The sequence below is a fragment of the Coenobita brevimanus genome, chromosome 101, assembly GCF_032717465.1.
Source record: "Coenobita brevimanus isolate Jiangsu-jjx chromosome 101, ASM3271746v2, whole genome shotgun sequence".
NCBI lineage: Eukaryota > Metazoa > Arthropoda > Malacostraca > Decapoda > Coenobitidae > Coenobita > Coenobita brevimanus.
The window spans coordinates 72,482,994-72,499,681 of NC_137054.1; the positions used below are offsets into that span (position 1 = coordinate 72,482,994).

The 16,688-nt window shown below is 40.0% G+C and overlaps 1 protein-coding gene across 1 annotated transcript; it reads left to right on the forward strand.

Moving 5' to 3' along the window:
• The first annotated feature begins 750 nt into the window (after nt 1–750).
• Orc5 (origin recognition complex subunit 5) lies at nt 751–15,438 on the forward strand. Its single transcript, XM_080284373.1, has 11 exons — nt 751–834; nt 1,376–1,547; nt 3,785–3,903; nt 6,385–6,574; nt 7,335–7,465; nt 7,652–7,791; nt 8,045–8,126; nt 10,518–10,649; nt 11,329–11,451; nt 12,375–12,487; nt 15,297–15,438. Exons 1-11 carry the CDS (start codon nt 751–753, stop codon nt 15,340–15,342), a joined length of 1,332 nt encoding a protein of 443 aa, XP_080140499.1. The 3' UTR covers nt 15,343–15,438.
• The last annotated feature ends 1,250 nt before the right edge of the window (nt 15,439–16,688 follow it).

Below are 16,688 nucleotides of genomic sequence, written 5' to 3' on the forward strand. Positions count from 1 at the left end.
CCACAACGTTCCTTTATATCCTCATTCGTCAGCCTATCTCTCCATGTGACTCCACAGGCTCCTCTTAAATAACTCATTTCCACTGCTCTCACTCTTAACTTGTGCCCTTCCAACAACGTCCAAGCTTCACTTCCATACGTTAGAGTTGGTATCACAATACTGTCATGTAGTAACTTTTTTACTTCCATGCTCACTTCCCTGTTTCTTATCACTGCTTTCAAAGAACCTTTCTTGGTCTGCTTCTGGGTATTTTTCTCTCCATTACTATTCAGTCACCCTCTGCTTTTCTCACATGTCCAGACTACCCTAGCCTACTGAGTTGCTTCAGTTACTCAAGTATCTGACACATCAGATCTTTCACAATACACTTTTTTCCATTCCGTCACCCAGTTATGCATTACTTATCCATCTAAATATTTTTATTTATGCGTGTTCCAGTCTGCAAGTATCCTCTTCTCTCACTTGTCAAGTTTCGCTACCATACAGCATTATACATCTCACAGTTGTTTTGTAGAGAGTACCCTTAGCACAAAAGGATTAACGTGTTCATTGTTAGAACAATGGTTCCCTAAGCTTAGCCACACATCTCATACTAGCAGTGGAGCTAGCTTCCACTGGTCTCATTCCTGACTTTAAATATTCATGTCTTACCAAGTGTTGTGAATGTAAGTAATAATATTTTACATGGTTCATGTACAGTATATAATGTAATGCATTATGCCTTTTACTGCAGTGTGAAAACAGGTTATGATGAAGTGTTTGGTGAAGGAGATTAATGAAGAGATCCCATGTCGGAATAAACAGATCCAACTTCTGACCAACTTGCTTGGGAAGGTATGTCACTGCTGCCTTCTATCTTTTTCTTGTAATCCCTACTAGCAGTATATCATCCAGTTAAGGTCCTGGAGTAATATCTGACTGTGTTAGACTAAAGGGAGAGTTGAGACTCACTGGGGGAAGTAATCCTAGAGACTGGGACTCAGTTGGTGGAGAGAATTCAAAGTCAATGAATGGTCTGGGGGAGGGGAGTTGTGGTAAAAAGAAGTTCCCATTCCAACAGCTGAAGTCTGAGGGGTCTGAAATGAAGCTGAGAGATTCATAAGGAAGGTGTACAGTGAAATGATGAATTACTTCATTTTTACTTTTGGAAGATCTGCAGTCACTCTGGCCTGCCAGACTCTCTTGCTTCTTCTAGTGGAGACATTGAAATTAGCCCCAGTCCACACATCACATGTTGTACACATAAAATGAACATTAAGCAAAACACTGTTCACTTGGGTGCAGCTATTTCATCTTGGCTGTACACATCAGCCAACATACAATTGCTTGTTGACAGCCATCAGTATTTACTACAGAAATTATCTATCATCTGCAGGATGGGTGCCAGCTACCTAGTAGCATATTTGTGTATGGACACAGTGGAACTGGAAAGACCCTAGTGACCTTGGCAGTCTTGAAGCGACTAGGTATCATCACTAGCCATGTCAGCTGTATAGAGTTTTACACACAGAGAGTCATGTACCAAGCCATCCTTAACCAGCTCAGTGGTAAGTCAGATCTTTTATTTAGGTTCCCAGTATACAAATGTGGCTCATTTGTAAAGTTTACTCCTTTGTACTCTTTAATACCATAATTTTTATTTTGGTAAAGTTTGCAGACTTTCTGATGAAATTCCAACATACTGTAATTTCTTGATGAAATTTAAGTAAGAGAAGTTATTAACCCCTCAACCGCGGGGTTGTTTTGGCTTGACTTGCGTGTCTCGCGGGCATATTCATGCCCCGACAGACTCTCTAAAAATATTTGCCAAAAATCAGTTATTAGTCCTAGAATATTAAAATTACATATGCCTATGGCACATACCTTCAGCTTTCTCTTGGGATGTTTGTTGAGCCATTGTCGAGTACCGTAGGACTTGTGGAGACCTCTGAAGTTGGGTAACAAAGTCTCCACTTTACACTTCCTGACAACCCGTAATATGATTACCAACAGCCTGATATTATCACTAGAAATGCTATTCTATGATTTTCAAATAGTTTGGAATCCATACTCCAAAAAAAAAAAAAAACTGTGAAAGCAATGAAAATTACGAGCACGTATGACCTTCCCACTTGTGCTCGTTCGCCGCTGGTTTTCTGTCATTTATCATTCATAAAAACACTCACACTTTATATTTCTATTACTATATAACACTTATATATATCTGCAGTCTTTATCCATAAGTTTCCTTCAGTAATAGTAGTTTATTGTCACTGTAGTGTCCATGGTGCCACCTCTCCATGCCTTCCCTCGTGCTACAGGGGCATCTGGTAGCGCTCATGACTGGAATGTCACTCAGCCATATTACAGAACTTCTGCCTATCAGAATTCTTTCATTCCCTGAACTGCATCTCTCTGGAACTCACTTCCCCAGAGTTGTTTCCCTCCAAATTTCAACCCATAGCTGTTCAAGTCTAACTGTTACAGATGTTTTATGAACAGACACCAGTAATCTAGTGTATGGATTATTATTTTTTTTTATTCATTTATTTTTCCTTCCTCTGTTCTGTTTAAAAAAAAAAAAAATTTGGATGGTATATTTGAATGGTGAATGAATGGGAGTGTGGCCAATTCAGTTTTGCAAACTTTGGTTAGTGTCTCATTCCATCAGGTTCTTTCTGGCTCTCTGAACCCTACCTCACCCCACCCTAGGGTAGGAAAGGAAGTTGGGATGATGATGATGATGATGTTGGTATGCAGAGAACGATGTTGGCATATATGCTGTGCTGTTAAATGGTTAGCCAGGTTTGCGTACAAAGATCGTGGTTGCTTTCTTCCAAATGTCAAGGATTTTATTCTAAATTCAGGGCAAGTTTAAAATATTATTGACGACATTAATGGCTGAGGGACTGAGGTGCTTTGAGTGGATGTTTGTGATTTGGTCTGGTCCTGTTGCTGTAGAGTTTTTTTCTTTTTTAAATAATTTTATGAACTTGTTGCAAGGATAATGGTAGGGGATGTTTATGTGTTTGCCATTAATTTTCCTGCATTCTTTATGACTACTCTGTTTTGAGGTTTGGTAGTTTTGTATAATGCATATTAGTATATCGTATTTGTTAAGTTACTTGTTCCTTCATGCTGAAGATGGATCCATCATTGTTCCATAAGGCCTCTTGGGTCAGAGGGAGTGAGTTTTGGGAGATGTGGATGTTTGTTTTTGACGTCCAGAATTTGCTACCATTTGTTTTTTGATCAAGGATGTCCACATGTAGCTTCAGCACTACTAATGTGCCACCAACAAGTAGTTTAGGCAGGTTTTGTAATGACTATGCCCAGGTTCTTTAATGACTGTCTTTATCCAGCACCATGAGTTTTTTCTTTGTCCCAGGTCAGCTGCCATTCAAGGCTATTGAGGTCAACATACCCCATGGAATACATTGTAGTTTTGTAGAAGAGATATGAATGTGTAGTAGTCTCGGGCCAGACTTGGAGTATGCAATTGTTGTTGGGTTCCCACTTAGGAGTGTCATACAGGGCCAAATACTTGGCCTTTAGCCCCACACCACTCCCATGATATGCCTCCCTAGGACAATGATTACCATTCTCCTCCTACCTTTGAATAAATATATGGCCCTTTTTGTCATATATACTGTTAATAGTTCTCCCACTATTATGTTTTTCATTAGCTAGATAGATTTGTTCTTTGTAGATCATATCCACTGTTTATTCATGGGTAATAATGTTAGATGATGATGATGATTACCATGGTTCATGACTGATAATCACTGTTTTCTTCCACCTCCAGGCACAGTTCTTTCTCACAGTAATGATTACACATCATATGCATCTTGTGACAATATTGGTGATTTTGTCAAGCTTTTAAGAGAAATTGGTCACAACAACGGAAATGCACGGATGGCCATAGTGAGTATGGGAGATGTGTGTAGTTCAGTGTTTGGAAATTGGGAATTAACCTGCTTTCTATGGTATATTAAATAGGACAGGAGAGGAGTTTAGATGTTAAGAAGTTCTTCTCACAATAGCAGCTGGAATTCCCCACGGTAGTAGGCTACCAGTGGTATGCAATATGGATCATTAGGCATCCTCAGTACAAGGACATCTTTCCTGAGTTAATTACAGTACAACCTCCTGATCTGAACATCCATTTTCCAAAAACCTTCAACTTCCCAAAATCTTTTTTATTTAATAGGAGGATGTTGATATCAACTGTCCACATACAATTAATGCATATATGAAGATAAAGTTTACATGTGGACTGATAAGGCCTTGAATACCTGGTGTGAAATTAGGGTTGTGTCTCTTTCTGTTGCCTCTAGGGATGTGTCTTTTGTCTGCATTTTGAATAATTGTATTGAAAGTGTGCACAGTGATGTTGATGTTTGTGATGGATGTACTGTTTAATGTTTCAAAGTGTTATTCCGTTTCAGTTGTGAAGGCCTCCCAGTTGGCTTTCTTATAATTAGTGTATATGTGTCTGTGGCCAGCTGGGGTGATTTTGGTTTTGGTAGTGATGATGATTGGGAGGTGATCAGATCCAAGGGTTTTGACCACTCTCCAGGATGTTGTGGGGACGAAGTTTGGGGAGCAAAAGGTGATGTCTGGGGATGATGAGAGGAAGAGGGCTTGGTGTGGGATATGGGTATGTTGATGGAGATTATTCATAGTTATCATATTGATTCTACTTTCCAAAATACTCCATTTTCCTTATAGCCTTTGAACCCAAGCATTTTGTAGTTGAGCGTTTGAGCTGTAGCAATATCCAGTAGTGCCCCTTCCCCCCCACCCCCCTAAAAAAAAATGCCTGAGAGGAGGATTTATCAATATACTGTATGTTCTTTTTTGATTCCCTGTCCTCAGTGGTCATTGCAGAAAGTTCTTGACTTGCTCATAATGCCCCTGGCCTCTAGTGCTAGAATTTCAGAGTTGCATGCCATGACCAGACAGGAGTGACCACAAATACAAGGAGGGAAGCTTGCTGGAAAAACAATACACAAATAGAATGAACAGAAAGGGAGAAGAAAATGACAGACTGGTTGCTCACTCATTCAGTGATGGCTTGGTAGACAAGTGAAAGTGAAAATCACTATGTGCATTAGGTTGGCAGCCAGGCTACTTCTCATCACCATATTTTGATAGTTTCATGTTTTGTTTAACCCTTTGACTGCATTAGGTAACTCTGGCCACCCTACTAATTATTCTTCTTGATGCGTCGAGCGATAACAGTCCACAGCCAACAAAAAACTTTTCCATCCACATATATCTTGTTTTTGTACAAATATGGTAAGTTTTGATTTTTTTTTTATGTGGCAACAATCAGTGTACATTACATGTGTCTAGTGTATATATACAAGTGAAAAACCTTCCTTGAAGTGAATGATCTTGTCATCATTGCAAAATTAGACAGTAGCAAAATTTAATTACAATAAACCCTCGATATAATGAACTAATTGGGGGGTGGGGTGGGTCGTTATATCTGAAAGTTCTCTATATCCAATGGTCGTTATTAACTGAGGGATTACCGACCCAAGGTCACCATATCTGTGGAGTCGTTTGGTCCTATGTGCACAACCACAACTTACATGGGGAATTCAATGGTTTATGTAGTTATACAGCATATGTACAGTAAATATAACCCTGTATGAAGTTGTACATATAAATACAATGCCTGTAATGTAATGTAGTACTGTTACAGTTCTTACCATGCCAGAGAGCAAACTTCCACCGGCTGTAACAATTTCCGGCAGAAGTTTGCTCTGGAAATGGTGGGTCGTTATATCAGAAGTACCCTATAAAAGGGTTCGTTATATCGAGGGTTTACTGTATTTTCGTATTTTTTCTCGGAAAATGACAATTTTATTGTTGAAAGGTGCATTTTTGGTGATTATCACAGTAAAAAATGGAAACTTCACAGTCATTTCCCTTTAGAAAAGTAGCAACAAAGTTATAATTAGTACTTTCATCTTTTAGGGACTTAGGCCGCATCCAGGAGAATGACTGAGAAATGCTAGGTCACAGCCAAACGGTTAATTGCCTTGTTAAAACTCTTGTTTGACACAGTATCTGTGCTGAGCTAATTCAGAGTATGGGGACGAAACTTAGGCCCAGTTACGAAGGACAGCATTTTATTCTAAAACCTGTCATTCATAAATTTATTCAGATTTTCAAAGTTCTTTGGATGGCTTGTTTTGTTCTTTTGTTTAGAAAGCTGACATCTGTTAAGCTAATGTGACTGGAGTTCATAATCGTAAAATTTTTCACCGCCTAAAGACCTGTGCTGTTGTTTATCTAGTACAGCTTGGTGAATAGTCTTTTTTTTTTTTTTTTTTTTTTTTTTTTTTAAATCCTAACCTATTACACTGTTTCGGTTTTTAAATATCTTTCCAGGTGCTGGAGTGTAGTGAACGGTTACGTGACTGTGATGCCAACATACTGCCATTATTTTGTCGGCTGCAGGAGCTGACTCAGGACACAAACATTGTTGTTATCTTTATCTCTGCACTTCCCTTTGACAAGTTTCGATCATCTACAGGATATATGGACCCTATTATTGTTTACTTTCCACAGTACTCAAAAGGTAAATATGGCCATGGTAACTGTTGTTAATATTTGACATGTTTCTTCTGTTCAGTTTGGTGAATGACACTTACAGATTTCATAGGATTTTCATTTGCCCCGTGTTATTTTTGTGTGCAGGTATGTCACAGTGCTATGACATGGCAACTTCTCCATCTTCTCTTTCATTTTAACCTGGTTCACTTTCCGGTGTTATGGTAAGTGATGGCGACCATCATCCACTCACTTGATGCAGTGCTGCCTACTTCTTCCTTCACTTTTATCATTCCTTTTCTGTGTTTGCCCTCCTCTCTTCCAGTGTCCCATCTTTCATCATCATTATCATCATCATCCGGACCTCCTTTCCCACCCAAGGGCAGGGTGAGGTGTCCCATCTTTCCCGCCACTTTTTATTTTTCTTCATTCATTTTTAGGTGGCTTTATGTTAAGTGACAAGCCTGATGGTTTCCTGTAACCCAGGAAACTGTTTACAGTGCTGGGTTGTAACCATATAACTAACTTACAGTATATGTGTTCCCTACATGTCAACAGGTGAGTTGGAGGAGGGTTAGTGCCCATCCTCTTAAAACAACTAACTCAAAATCAAAAGGCCACCCCTCATGGGATTATGGCATCTGGCTGTAGATAGATAGATAGACAGACTTTCTGGTGTGTGTACATATGCATTTGTTTATTTGTATGTTTGATTTTGTTTGTTTTAACAATATGGCTTCTGATTCAGATGATGGATTTTTGGATTAATATCATGGCTTATGTTTCAGATGATGTCGTGGAAATCCTTCTGCAACATAAACCCATGAAATACTCTGAAGAATTTTACAGGAACTATGTCAGTCTTGTGCTCAGTGTTTTTTACCAGGCTACTAAGGATGTACCTGAGCTTAAACATCAGGTTTGTTTTATGGGTAAAGTATTGTGGTAGCTCTGTACTTGTATGCATCTCAGTAATGAAGCTATGATAGGTTAATCATTTGGATGCACAGGGCTTGTAGCTAAATTAAAACTACACTATATAAGATGGGGTTGGGATAATCCAGTTTGGCATAAGCAAAAATCTGTTTAATATTCTCTCGTGCAGGTGGAGTTGAATTTTCCAGCATACTGTGAACCAATTGAGAAAGGCTTAGCAGAGGAATGTGATATCCGGCATCTGTGGAGAAATATAGAACCTCAACTTCGCAAAGCCATGAACTTGGTTTACCTCAGAGAAGTATCTAGGTACATAACCAACTTGAGTAATGATATATATATATATATATATATATACACACACACACCTGTATATAAATACAGTTACCTTAGGGATGAAGGCACAGTATTCTTTCATTGTGGTAAGAGTGTTTGTGCTGAATAACTGTGTATCATTAGTGTGCATCATTCTGGTTATATCCAAAGTAGTCTGATATACTGTATTAAACAGTCTGATCCAGCAATGATATATGATACCACTGTACAGTACTTGGTGTTTCAGTGGTCAGTATGAACGTATGCAGCAGCTGACAGAGGGCCATGCACCAGACTCCACACATGCCAATGTAACCCTCAGTGCTAAGGTTTGAACACCATTCTTTAGTTGTGTTTGGTATGGTACATAGAATTATTCTCAACATTATAGAAGTTTTTACCTTGCTCCATTTAGATAAGAAATTACCCTCTTGAAGGAAAGCAGGGTCATCAGCTTTGTTTTGAGTTATCAGGAAGGTTTTATGAAGCCGAACATATATAAACATGCCTCTTTTGGTTGTGAATAAATGCATTTTTGCAAAGCAGTTTCTTAGATCTTTAATGGAAAAGTTTCTAGAGAAGGGAAAGAAGTTGTATGCGGCTTTCATGAATTTGGAGAAAGCATATGACAGGGTCGATAGACAAGGATTGTGGAAAGTATTAAGAATATATGGAGTAGATGGAAAGTTGTTGAATGCTGTGAAGAGTATGTATGATGGTGCTAAGGCTACAGTGCGTATGGATGGTGAACTGAGTGAATTTTTCTCTTTGAAGGTTGGGTTGAAACAGGGATGTGTCCTGTCTCCATGGTTGTTCAATCTGTTCATGGATGGGGTAATAAAAGAGGTACAAGGTAGGGTAGTGAATGTTGGAGTGGCCCTGGTGAGAGAGGATAGTGTTTGGTAACTCACTGTACTTTTGTTTGCAGATGATACTGTGTTGTTGAGTGAAGACGAAGGGCAGCTGCAAGGCTTTGTGGATGAGTTTGGGAGAGTGTGTAAGAAACGGAATGTAAAGGTGAATGTAGGGAAGAGTAAAGTGATGGTCTTTGAGAGAGGTGAAGTCAGTGAATGGACAGCGAGGTTGGATGGTGAGGAATTGGAAAATGTGAGTACGTTTAAGTACAGTACTTGGGTAGTGTGATGAGTGAGGTTGGAGGCTTGGAGGGTGAAGTGCTTGAAAGGGTACAGCAGGGAAGAAAGGTTGCTGGTTCCTTGAAAGCAGTGATAAGAAACAGGGAAGTGAGCATGGAAGTGAAAAAGTTACAACATGACAGTATTGTGATACCAACTCTAACGTATGGAAGTGAAGCTTGGACGTTGTTGGAAGGACACAAGTCAAGAGTGAGAGCAGTGGAAATGAGTTATTTAAGAGGAGCCTGTGGAGTCACATGGAGAGACAGGCTGACAAATGAGGATATAAAGGAGCATTGTGGTGTGGATGTGGATGTGATAGGAAGCATTAGGAGGAATACTCTGAGGTGGTTTGGCCACGTGGAGAGGATGGAGGGTGAAAGACTGACGAGGAGAGTGTATGTGAGTGAGGTGGAGGGGGGAAGAGGGAGGGGGAGGCCGAGGATGAGATGGAGGGATGGGGTGGAGAGGTATATGAGAGAGGGGGGGGGTGAGTTGGGAGCAGGGCAGTGAAATGGCAGGGGACAGGGCAACATGGAGGTGATTTATTTGTGGCCACCCCGAACGGGATTGAGGCATCTGGCAATAGATAGATAGATAGATAGTTTTTTAACAGTACTCCCCAGTCATTTTCATACGAGTGAGAAAGGATGATTTTGATGCATTAGTTGTCAGAATGTGTCTTTTTTTTTTTGTCAGTCAGAAATTACAATCCTTAAAATAGTGTTTTATGAGACAGAGATGTATGTACTTGTTAGCATCTCAGTATCACCTTATCAATGTATGTTTGTGACATGGCAGTGCAGCCAGTGTCACAGAAATACATTAGAGAGATCTCATTCAGAATTAGTGCATTGCCATTGTGGAAGGATTTCAACAGTGTTATAATGGTTGCTATTTGTGGTAGGTGGGGACACTCACCATCCTTTCACTTGATGCAGTGCTGCTCTCATGTGTCTGCCCTTTCATCCCCTCCATCCTTCTTTCCTTCCATCCTCTTCTGTCTTTCTTTCCTTCATTCTTTCCTTGTCTTTCTGCCTACGGGTGACTTTACACTCCCTCTTCTGTCTTTCTTTCCTTCATTCTTTCCTCTTCGTTCTGCCTGTGGGTGACTCTACACTGAGTGATAAGCCAAATGGTTTCCTGTACGCCAGGAAACCATTTACTTTGCTGGATGGTAACCATATAACCAAATTTTGGCACCTGGTGGTCTAGTGGGTAATTATGGTGCTCCAGTCAGATTGGGCTGGTGAAGGTTTATATCCAAGGGATGGTTGGTGTTTATTGCTCACATAATGTCACTCAGGGATGAGTGAGGCTAGTCACTCTCATCTTAAATGTCAGGACCAACTTGCCTAGCCCCGGGCTCCTATGCTCCTCAAGGGGCAACGTAGGATTGGATGATGGATGAATGGATGAATGAAGATCAGATAGAATAGTTTCAGCTGATCTGAATATTAAACTTTTCTGCAACAGCTGGAAATTATATTCATGACTATATAATATAACAGCCCACTTATTTACATTCAGCCACTATGTCTTGCCATTTACTGACCTGTCCTAATATTATTTTTATTTCTGACCCAGATGGAGCTACCATTTTATTCAAAGTTCCTGCTGATTGCTGGCTACCTGGCCTCATACAACCCAGCCCGAACTGACCGCAGGTTCTTCATGAAGCACCATGGCAAACAGCGTAAGACACAAGCTATGATAAAGGTTAGAAAAGCATTTGTAATGTACTTCTTTAGAAGTTGGTACTGTTCCTGGACTTTGTATAATAAAAATGTAGGAAATATCAGAAATTGTGAGAATTCAGTTACTGTATTAATATGCAACATTTAGTTATCCTGCATGAACTTCTTGGCATTTTACCCCCCCTTTCCCTTGCTCTTTGAGAATTTCAGTTAGAAGGTTCAAGCTTTATTACAACCACCACACAGTTAACACATGATCCCAAAATACCATAAAACCATGCAGCGAATCTACCCGTATAGATCAGAATAAATAATCTGTATTCATGGTGGTTTCTCCCAGGAAGTGGGAGACACCATCCTTCCCAGGAGAAACTATCATGCCATTATTGTTACATCGCATTGCTACTTCCCTTTTATTTCCATATAGGCTACTCCCTTCTGTCTCCCCACCTTGTTATTCCTTTTATTCACAAACTCATTTTCATGTTATTCGTTTTTCTTCAAGTGCTTCTGTCACTTCTCTGTTCCAGCCAGTCTTTCTTTTTAACTCTCCCCTCTCTTCCTTTCATACCACGCACCACCTTCCATGCCTTTGCCATGAGCAGTCAGCTATTTGCAAATACTGCTCAGGGCAGGTCTGCTAGTACTTTGCCATCTCAATCATGTCAGGCTTGATAAATCAGTTCATTGTATCGTTTCAGGCAAAGGAAAGGTCCAGTAATCAGTTAGTTGGACCGAAACCATTCCCTCTGGACAGGCTCCTAGCTATATTTTACTCAATTATTGATGACAGTGTGACACCAACAGCAAATATATTCTCTCAGGTAGGTCATACCGGCATTTGATATTATTAAATTGTAGTTATTGATTATTTTCATATGTAAATGGGCAGAGGATTAGCTTGGTAAAAGAGGGAAGATTCTGGCAGTTGACTATCCTCATGTTTGTAGATAACGCTGTGTTCCTTGGTAATGAGGTTGTAAAACTTGCATAAGGTGGTAAAACTTGCATAGGCTGGTCAGCAAAATTAGAGGCATTCGGGACTTTCAAGTAAATTTATGGCTGGGAAGGGTAGTTATGGTATCTGAGTCTTAGAAAAACTAGTTGTTTTCTTAGGTTAAGTTATTTAGTATTGGAGTGTGTAAAGAAAGTTAAATATCTGAAAAGTACATTTAGCCAGGATGGTAAGACAGATGATTGGATAAGGAAGCAGATCCCAAAGAGTTGTTGTTGATCAGCCAGTCTGTCTGGCCAAGCAGACCCCTTTGCCATAAACAAGGAATTGTTCCTGGAGGGTCATCCTATGCAGTGAACTGATATTCCCTTGTGGTTGACAGTGCCTTGCCACAGCAAGGTGTGGGGAGAAATGTGGAGGTTTGGTTCCTTGGTGGATGCTGTGTTTGTGCCTGTCCACCCAGTTAACAGAGGCACTATGGTAGGCTTCACTTCACCCCATGATCTGGTTCTGTGGTTACTGTCCAGCACTTTGAAGGGTTTCCTGGGTTACAGGAAATCGCTAGACTTATCACTCAGTGTATAGCCAGCTGAAGTAGGAAGAAGAGTAATAAAAAGTTACAGGAAGGAAAGGAAGATGTAGGAAGAGAAGAGGGCAGACACAGAATGATAAAAGCAAAGGAAGAAGTAGGCAGCACTACATCAAGTGAGTGAATGATGGTAGCCACCACCAAACAGTAGTGATTATGACTATGAAGGTGATAATGAAATTAATTAATATATTGTGTTTCAGGTTTCAACACTAGTATCATTGAGACTGATGACACAAGTTGGAGGTGATGACCAGTTGGATGCTCCCAAGTACAAATGTGTTGTTCCACTTGACTTCATACGGACCATTGCCAGGTTTGCCATCCTTTTTTTCTATTCCATAAATACAGTATAGTGATTGGAGAAGTGCTGCTAACTGAACTTGCTGGAAGGGTTAGTTGTGCCACCTCCTAATTCTCAAGGTCATTCAGCACATGTAAAGGTTGTCATACTAACAGTACAGTACAAGATGTTTCCAAGTGACAAGCAAAGCACTGTCCCTCAGCTGCTGTAACTGTTTACCTGGATTTTATTAGTAAGAATGACACTCTGTGTCTGTACTGTTGACGTGTATGTTCTGTTTCTAGGTAGACTTAAGTCAGAATGAACGCTGACTGTGTCCCTTGTCTACATCTATATATGCGATAAACAATAACAGTAGTACCAATGTAACCCATTCCAGATCCATCCATCCTTCATCGAATTCTACGTTGCCCCATGAGAAGCGTAAGAGCCCGGGGCTAGGCAGTTGAGCCTGAGAGTGACCAGCCTCACTCATCCCTGAGTGGCATTATGTGAGCAATAAACCCCAACCACCCCTTGGATATAAACCTTCACTGGCTCAATCCGATTGGAGTGCAATAATTTTATGGTTACCACCCAGCATAGTAAATGGTTTCCTGTACACCAGGAAACCATTTGGCTTGTCACTCAGTGTAGAGTCACCCACAGGCAGAAGGAAGAGGAAAGAATGAACAAAAGAAGGACAGAAGAGGATGGAAGGAAAGAAGGATGGAGGAGAGGAAAGGGCAGACACATGAGAGCAGCACTACATCGAGTGAGTGGATGGCAAGTGCCCCCACCTACCACAGTATTGTAACTACATTGGATGTATGTAGTTGGTTTCTGTACTTCATAAGTCTGGTAGAGCCCTTGGTACAGTTTTATTTTTATTGAGTCTTGTAGCTCTAATTTCTATTGGCATTTTCTTAAGTAATAGTACTTATGCCACTTTTGCCAGATGAGCCTGGGGCCACACCACTGGTGTTTTTTTTTTACTTTATGATCGCTCATTGGTGGCACCCTTTGGAAGAGGGCTTGCACTTCTCCTGTGTTAAGCATTTTTAGTGATGAGATGATTTATCCTGGATTTTCAGAGCCTAGGAGAGTATGCATTCTTCTTTCTGTACAAGGCATAATGACCTGCAGAAGTCATTGATGTCTTATACAGTATCCTCATTTATTGTGATTGCTTTGTGTGCATCCTGTGCTTCCTCGTTGCCATGGTAGCTATAGCATGAGTTTGTTAGTATCTGCCTTCCCTGTGTTATTGGTGGGAAAAAAAATACTGATCCTTTGCTCAGTAATTATGTCTGTGCCACCTGACAGCATGGAGGGCACAACTATGACGTGTAGCTGAAGCTGTTATACTCCTTAGTGTGTGATTTACCATAGGAAGAGGCATTGAACAGGTCCTTCAAGGGCCATGCCTTCAGCTTATGGTATCCATACGAGACAGGAACATTACAGACTTATTCCCTCCAAAATGTCTGCAGCTACATTAGTGAAGAACTTTCACTTGATATTTATTGCGACCCATGAAATTCGTTGGACTTTTATACGAATACTGCATATTATTGCCTAATCCCTAGATTACCTGTGTTAGTACGATGATTACTTATAATTTTTTCATGCTGCTGTCAGATGATTTTATAATGTTTTGGGAGACCAGATATAGTGAAATCATTAATGAAGATAGTTTTAAACTGATTCTTTTTGAAGTGTTTTTACTAACATAAATATAAGTATTTGATGGGAGCAAGAATGAGTCAGGATATCATGCTACTAAGAGGGTTAATTTACTTCCATTGTTGTTTTTTATTGCATTGTTTATGTTCTGTTAAATATACATTAGTTCACGAACACATTATCATTTCATGAATTTTTGTGCTTTGGCCATGAGGTGAAACAACTTCAAAAGGCAGTAATTGTGAAGCAGTATACTATAAGTGTGAAATGGAGTACTTGTGAGACACAGTGACTGAGGTGGTATGGCTGTGAGGCAGAATAGTTGGGTGGTTGTTGTTGCTTAATCCCAGTGTGTCTGGCCAAGTAGCCCCATCAACCACATGTAAGCAACTGCTTCTGTGGGCCATCCAAACAGGCCCAGTACCTGTACATTTTTATACTTTGTATACTGTAGGGGTCTACCACCACCCCCAAAGTGATTAGAGAGCACCTGGCCATGGTCAAACCAGGGTTCTTCCCACAGTGAGCTGCAGGGAAATATGAGAAGGTTTGGCTCCTGGGTGGATGCTGCAGCTGCTTCTTCCAGGTGTGCAATGCCACCACATGTAGGTTCCTGAACAGTGCCAAAATGGTTGGGTATGACATGAAATGTTATGGGTGTTACATGGAATAGTTTGAAGGTGGTTTGGCTGTGAAGTTTATTACCATTATTTAGAATGGGAGTTGAGGAATAGTTATGATATGGTATGACCATGAGGTGAAATGATCATGCATTGGTATGGCTGTGAGGTGGACTAGTTGTGAGGTGGTATTTTTGTGAGATGGAATGGTCATTGAGATGGAGTGGCCTGTACCAGTTTGTCACCTGCTGAAGAATGACTTGCTTTTGTGGGCTAACTTGGTTGAGCGGGTGTTTCATAGGACTGTAAACTCCAGTGTCAACATTATGCTTTATATCACACCTGTTAAGGCTTGGGTATCTTGAAACAGTGATATTCATAGAGTCAGTTGGGTGGCTAGGCATGTATCAGTAGTGGCCAGTGCCCCCCAGCAGCACTTGTAGGTATGCAGTTGCTAACTGTTCGTCTTAAATACTAAAGAAAGGTTTTAGTAGATACAACCACTAATGATTTTTTTTCTCTCTCTCTCTCTCCAGGATGGTTGATTTCGATATTATTCGCTACATGTATGACTACTCGTAATATCTTCAGTGCTGTACCTGGCATTCTGCGGAAGTCCTAGGATGCAGCAGTATTGAATATATTTGTAAATTAATCCTTTATGGTTCTAGCCTGTGGTAGTTGAGCATGTTATTATATATCTTAAATTTAAATTTGAGCTATATTAATGTTTCTTCATTGCAAAAAGATACTCAAAATACCATAAATTAATGCAGATCTTTTAGTTGTTATGCTAATAAATTATATTGGAAATAAATATGTTGTTATACTCCATAATATAGTCAGTGCTGTCCTCTAAGGAAAATCAGCAATGTTATTTCATAGGCTCAGAAACAGGCAGCATAGCTATTGAGGGGAAAGTTTCAATACAACTTTTAGTTGAGAAGAGATACTCGTACTGTACTTATATAATGATCAGTAATTATGTTAACTCCTTCAATCTGAGGACTTATGTAATTTTTGCTTGCCAGAAGAATTTATGAGCTTCAAGGCATTAATGAAGGCTGTATCTACAGTATGTCTTTCATTTTGAGAAGTCTATCCTACAGTGAATAAGGACATCTGGAGATAGCAAGAATATTGTGTAGCAAAATATGTGTCATCTGACTGAATGGGTAAAAACTCGACAAAACTGTTACCTGTCTGTACTGCCTGCAATTCCTTGCTATTACCATTGTTTTATTTTACAACAATAAGGGCCTTTAAGCCTAAAGCAATCCCTTGTCACTGACTAGTCACCAAATAATCTAGAACACAAACATGGAGAACAACACCAAATGCTGACTTGCCAACTATCTATGAGGCAGACAAACACATGTAATACTCCAGGCAAGTCATCACAAACAGGGTTCCCCAGGGTTCTGTTTTCTCACATACACTCTTCAGCATTTACATGCATGACATTCCTGCACAACAACCACCCATGAGCAATGCCTTATATGGAAATGATATTGCTATAGCAACTACACACCACATCTAAGACACAGCCTGCTCACTGCGACAAGATTGCTTCAATACACTTCATGCATGGGTTGAGGACAACAACCTGACACTTGTTTCGGCCAAAACTATCACCACATTCATCACCAGTGTCATTTACAAGCATAGATACACCCAAAATGTCACAGCTAACAATGTATTTGTGCCACATACAGTCTCCACTAGGATCCTTGAAGTGATTGAAGGTTATTTAAATAATTTTGTCTTGGGTGTAATTTAGCAAGTAAGCATTTTTTTACTGACTTATAGTGAATAAAAAACACCAAAAAGCTAGTGGTTCTGTGAAGTGTTTAATCATCATAACCAGTGATCCTTTGTTTTGGTTAGTCTCCGAGGTGAGTGATGCTTTTTGATCGTCAAATTCAGCA

Excerpts from the sequence above, each read along its gene's own strand:
- Orc5 (XM_080284373.1), top strand. The coding sequence starts at position 751 with ATGAAGTGTTTGGTGAAGGAGATTAATGAAGAGATCCCATGTCGGAAT. Across the intron at positions 1,548-3,784 it reads CATCCTTAACCAGCTCAGTG|GCACAGTTCTTTCTCACAGT; the intron begins GTAAGTCAGATC and ends TTCCACCTCCAG. Across the intron at positions 3,904-6,384 it reads GAAATGCACGGATGGCCATA|GTGCTGGAGTGTAGTGAACG; the intron begins GTGAGTATGGGA and ends ATATCTTTCCAG.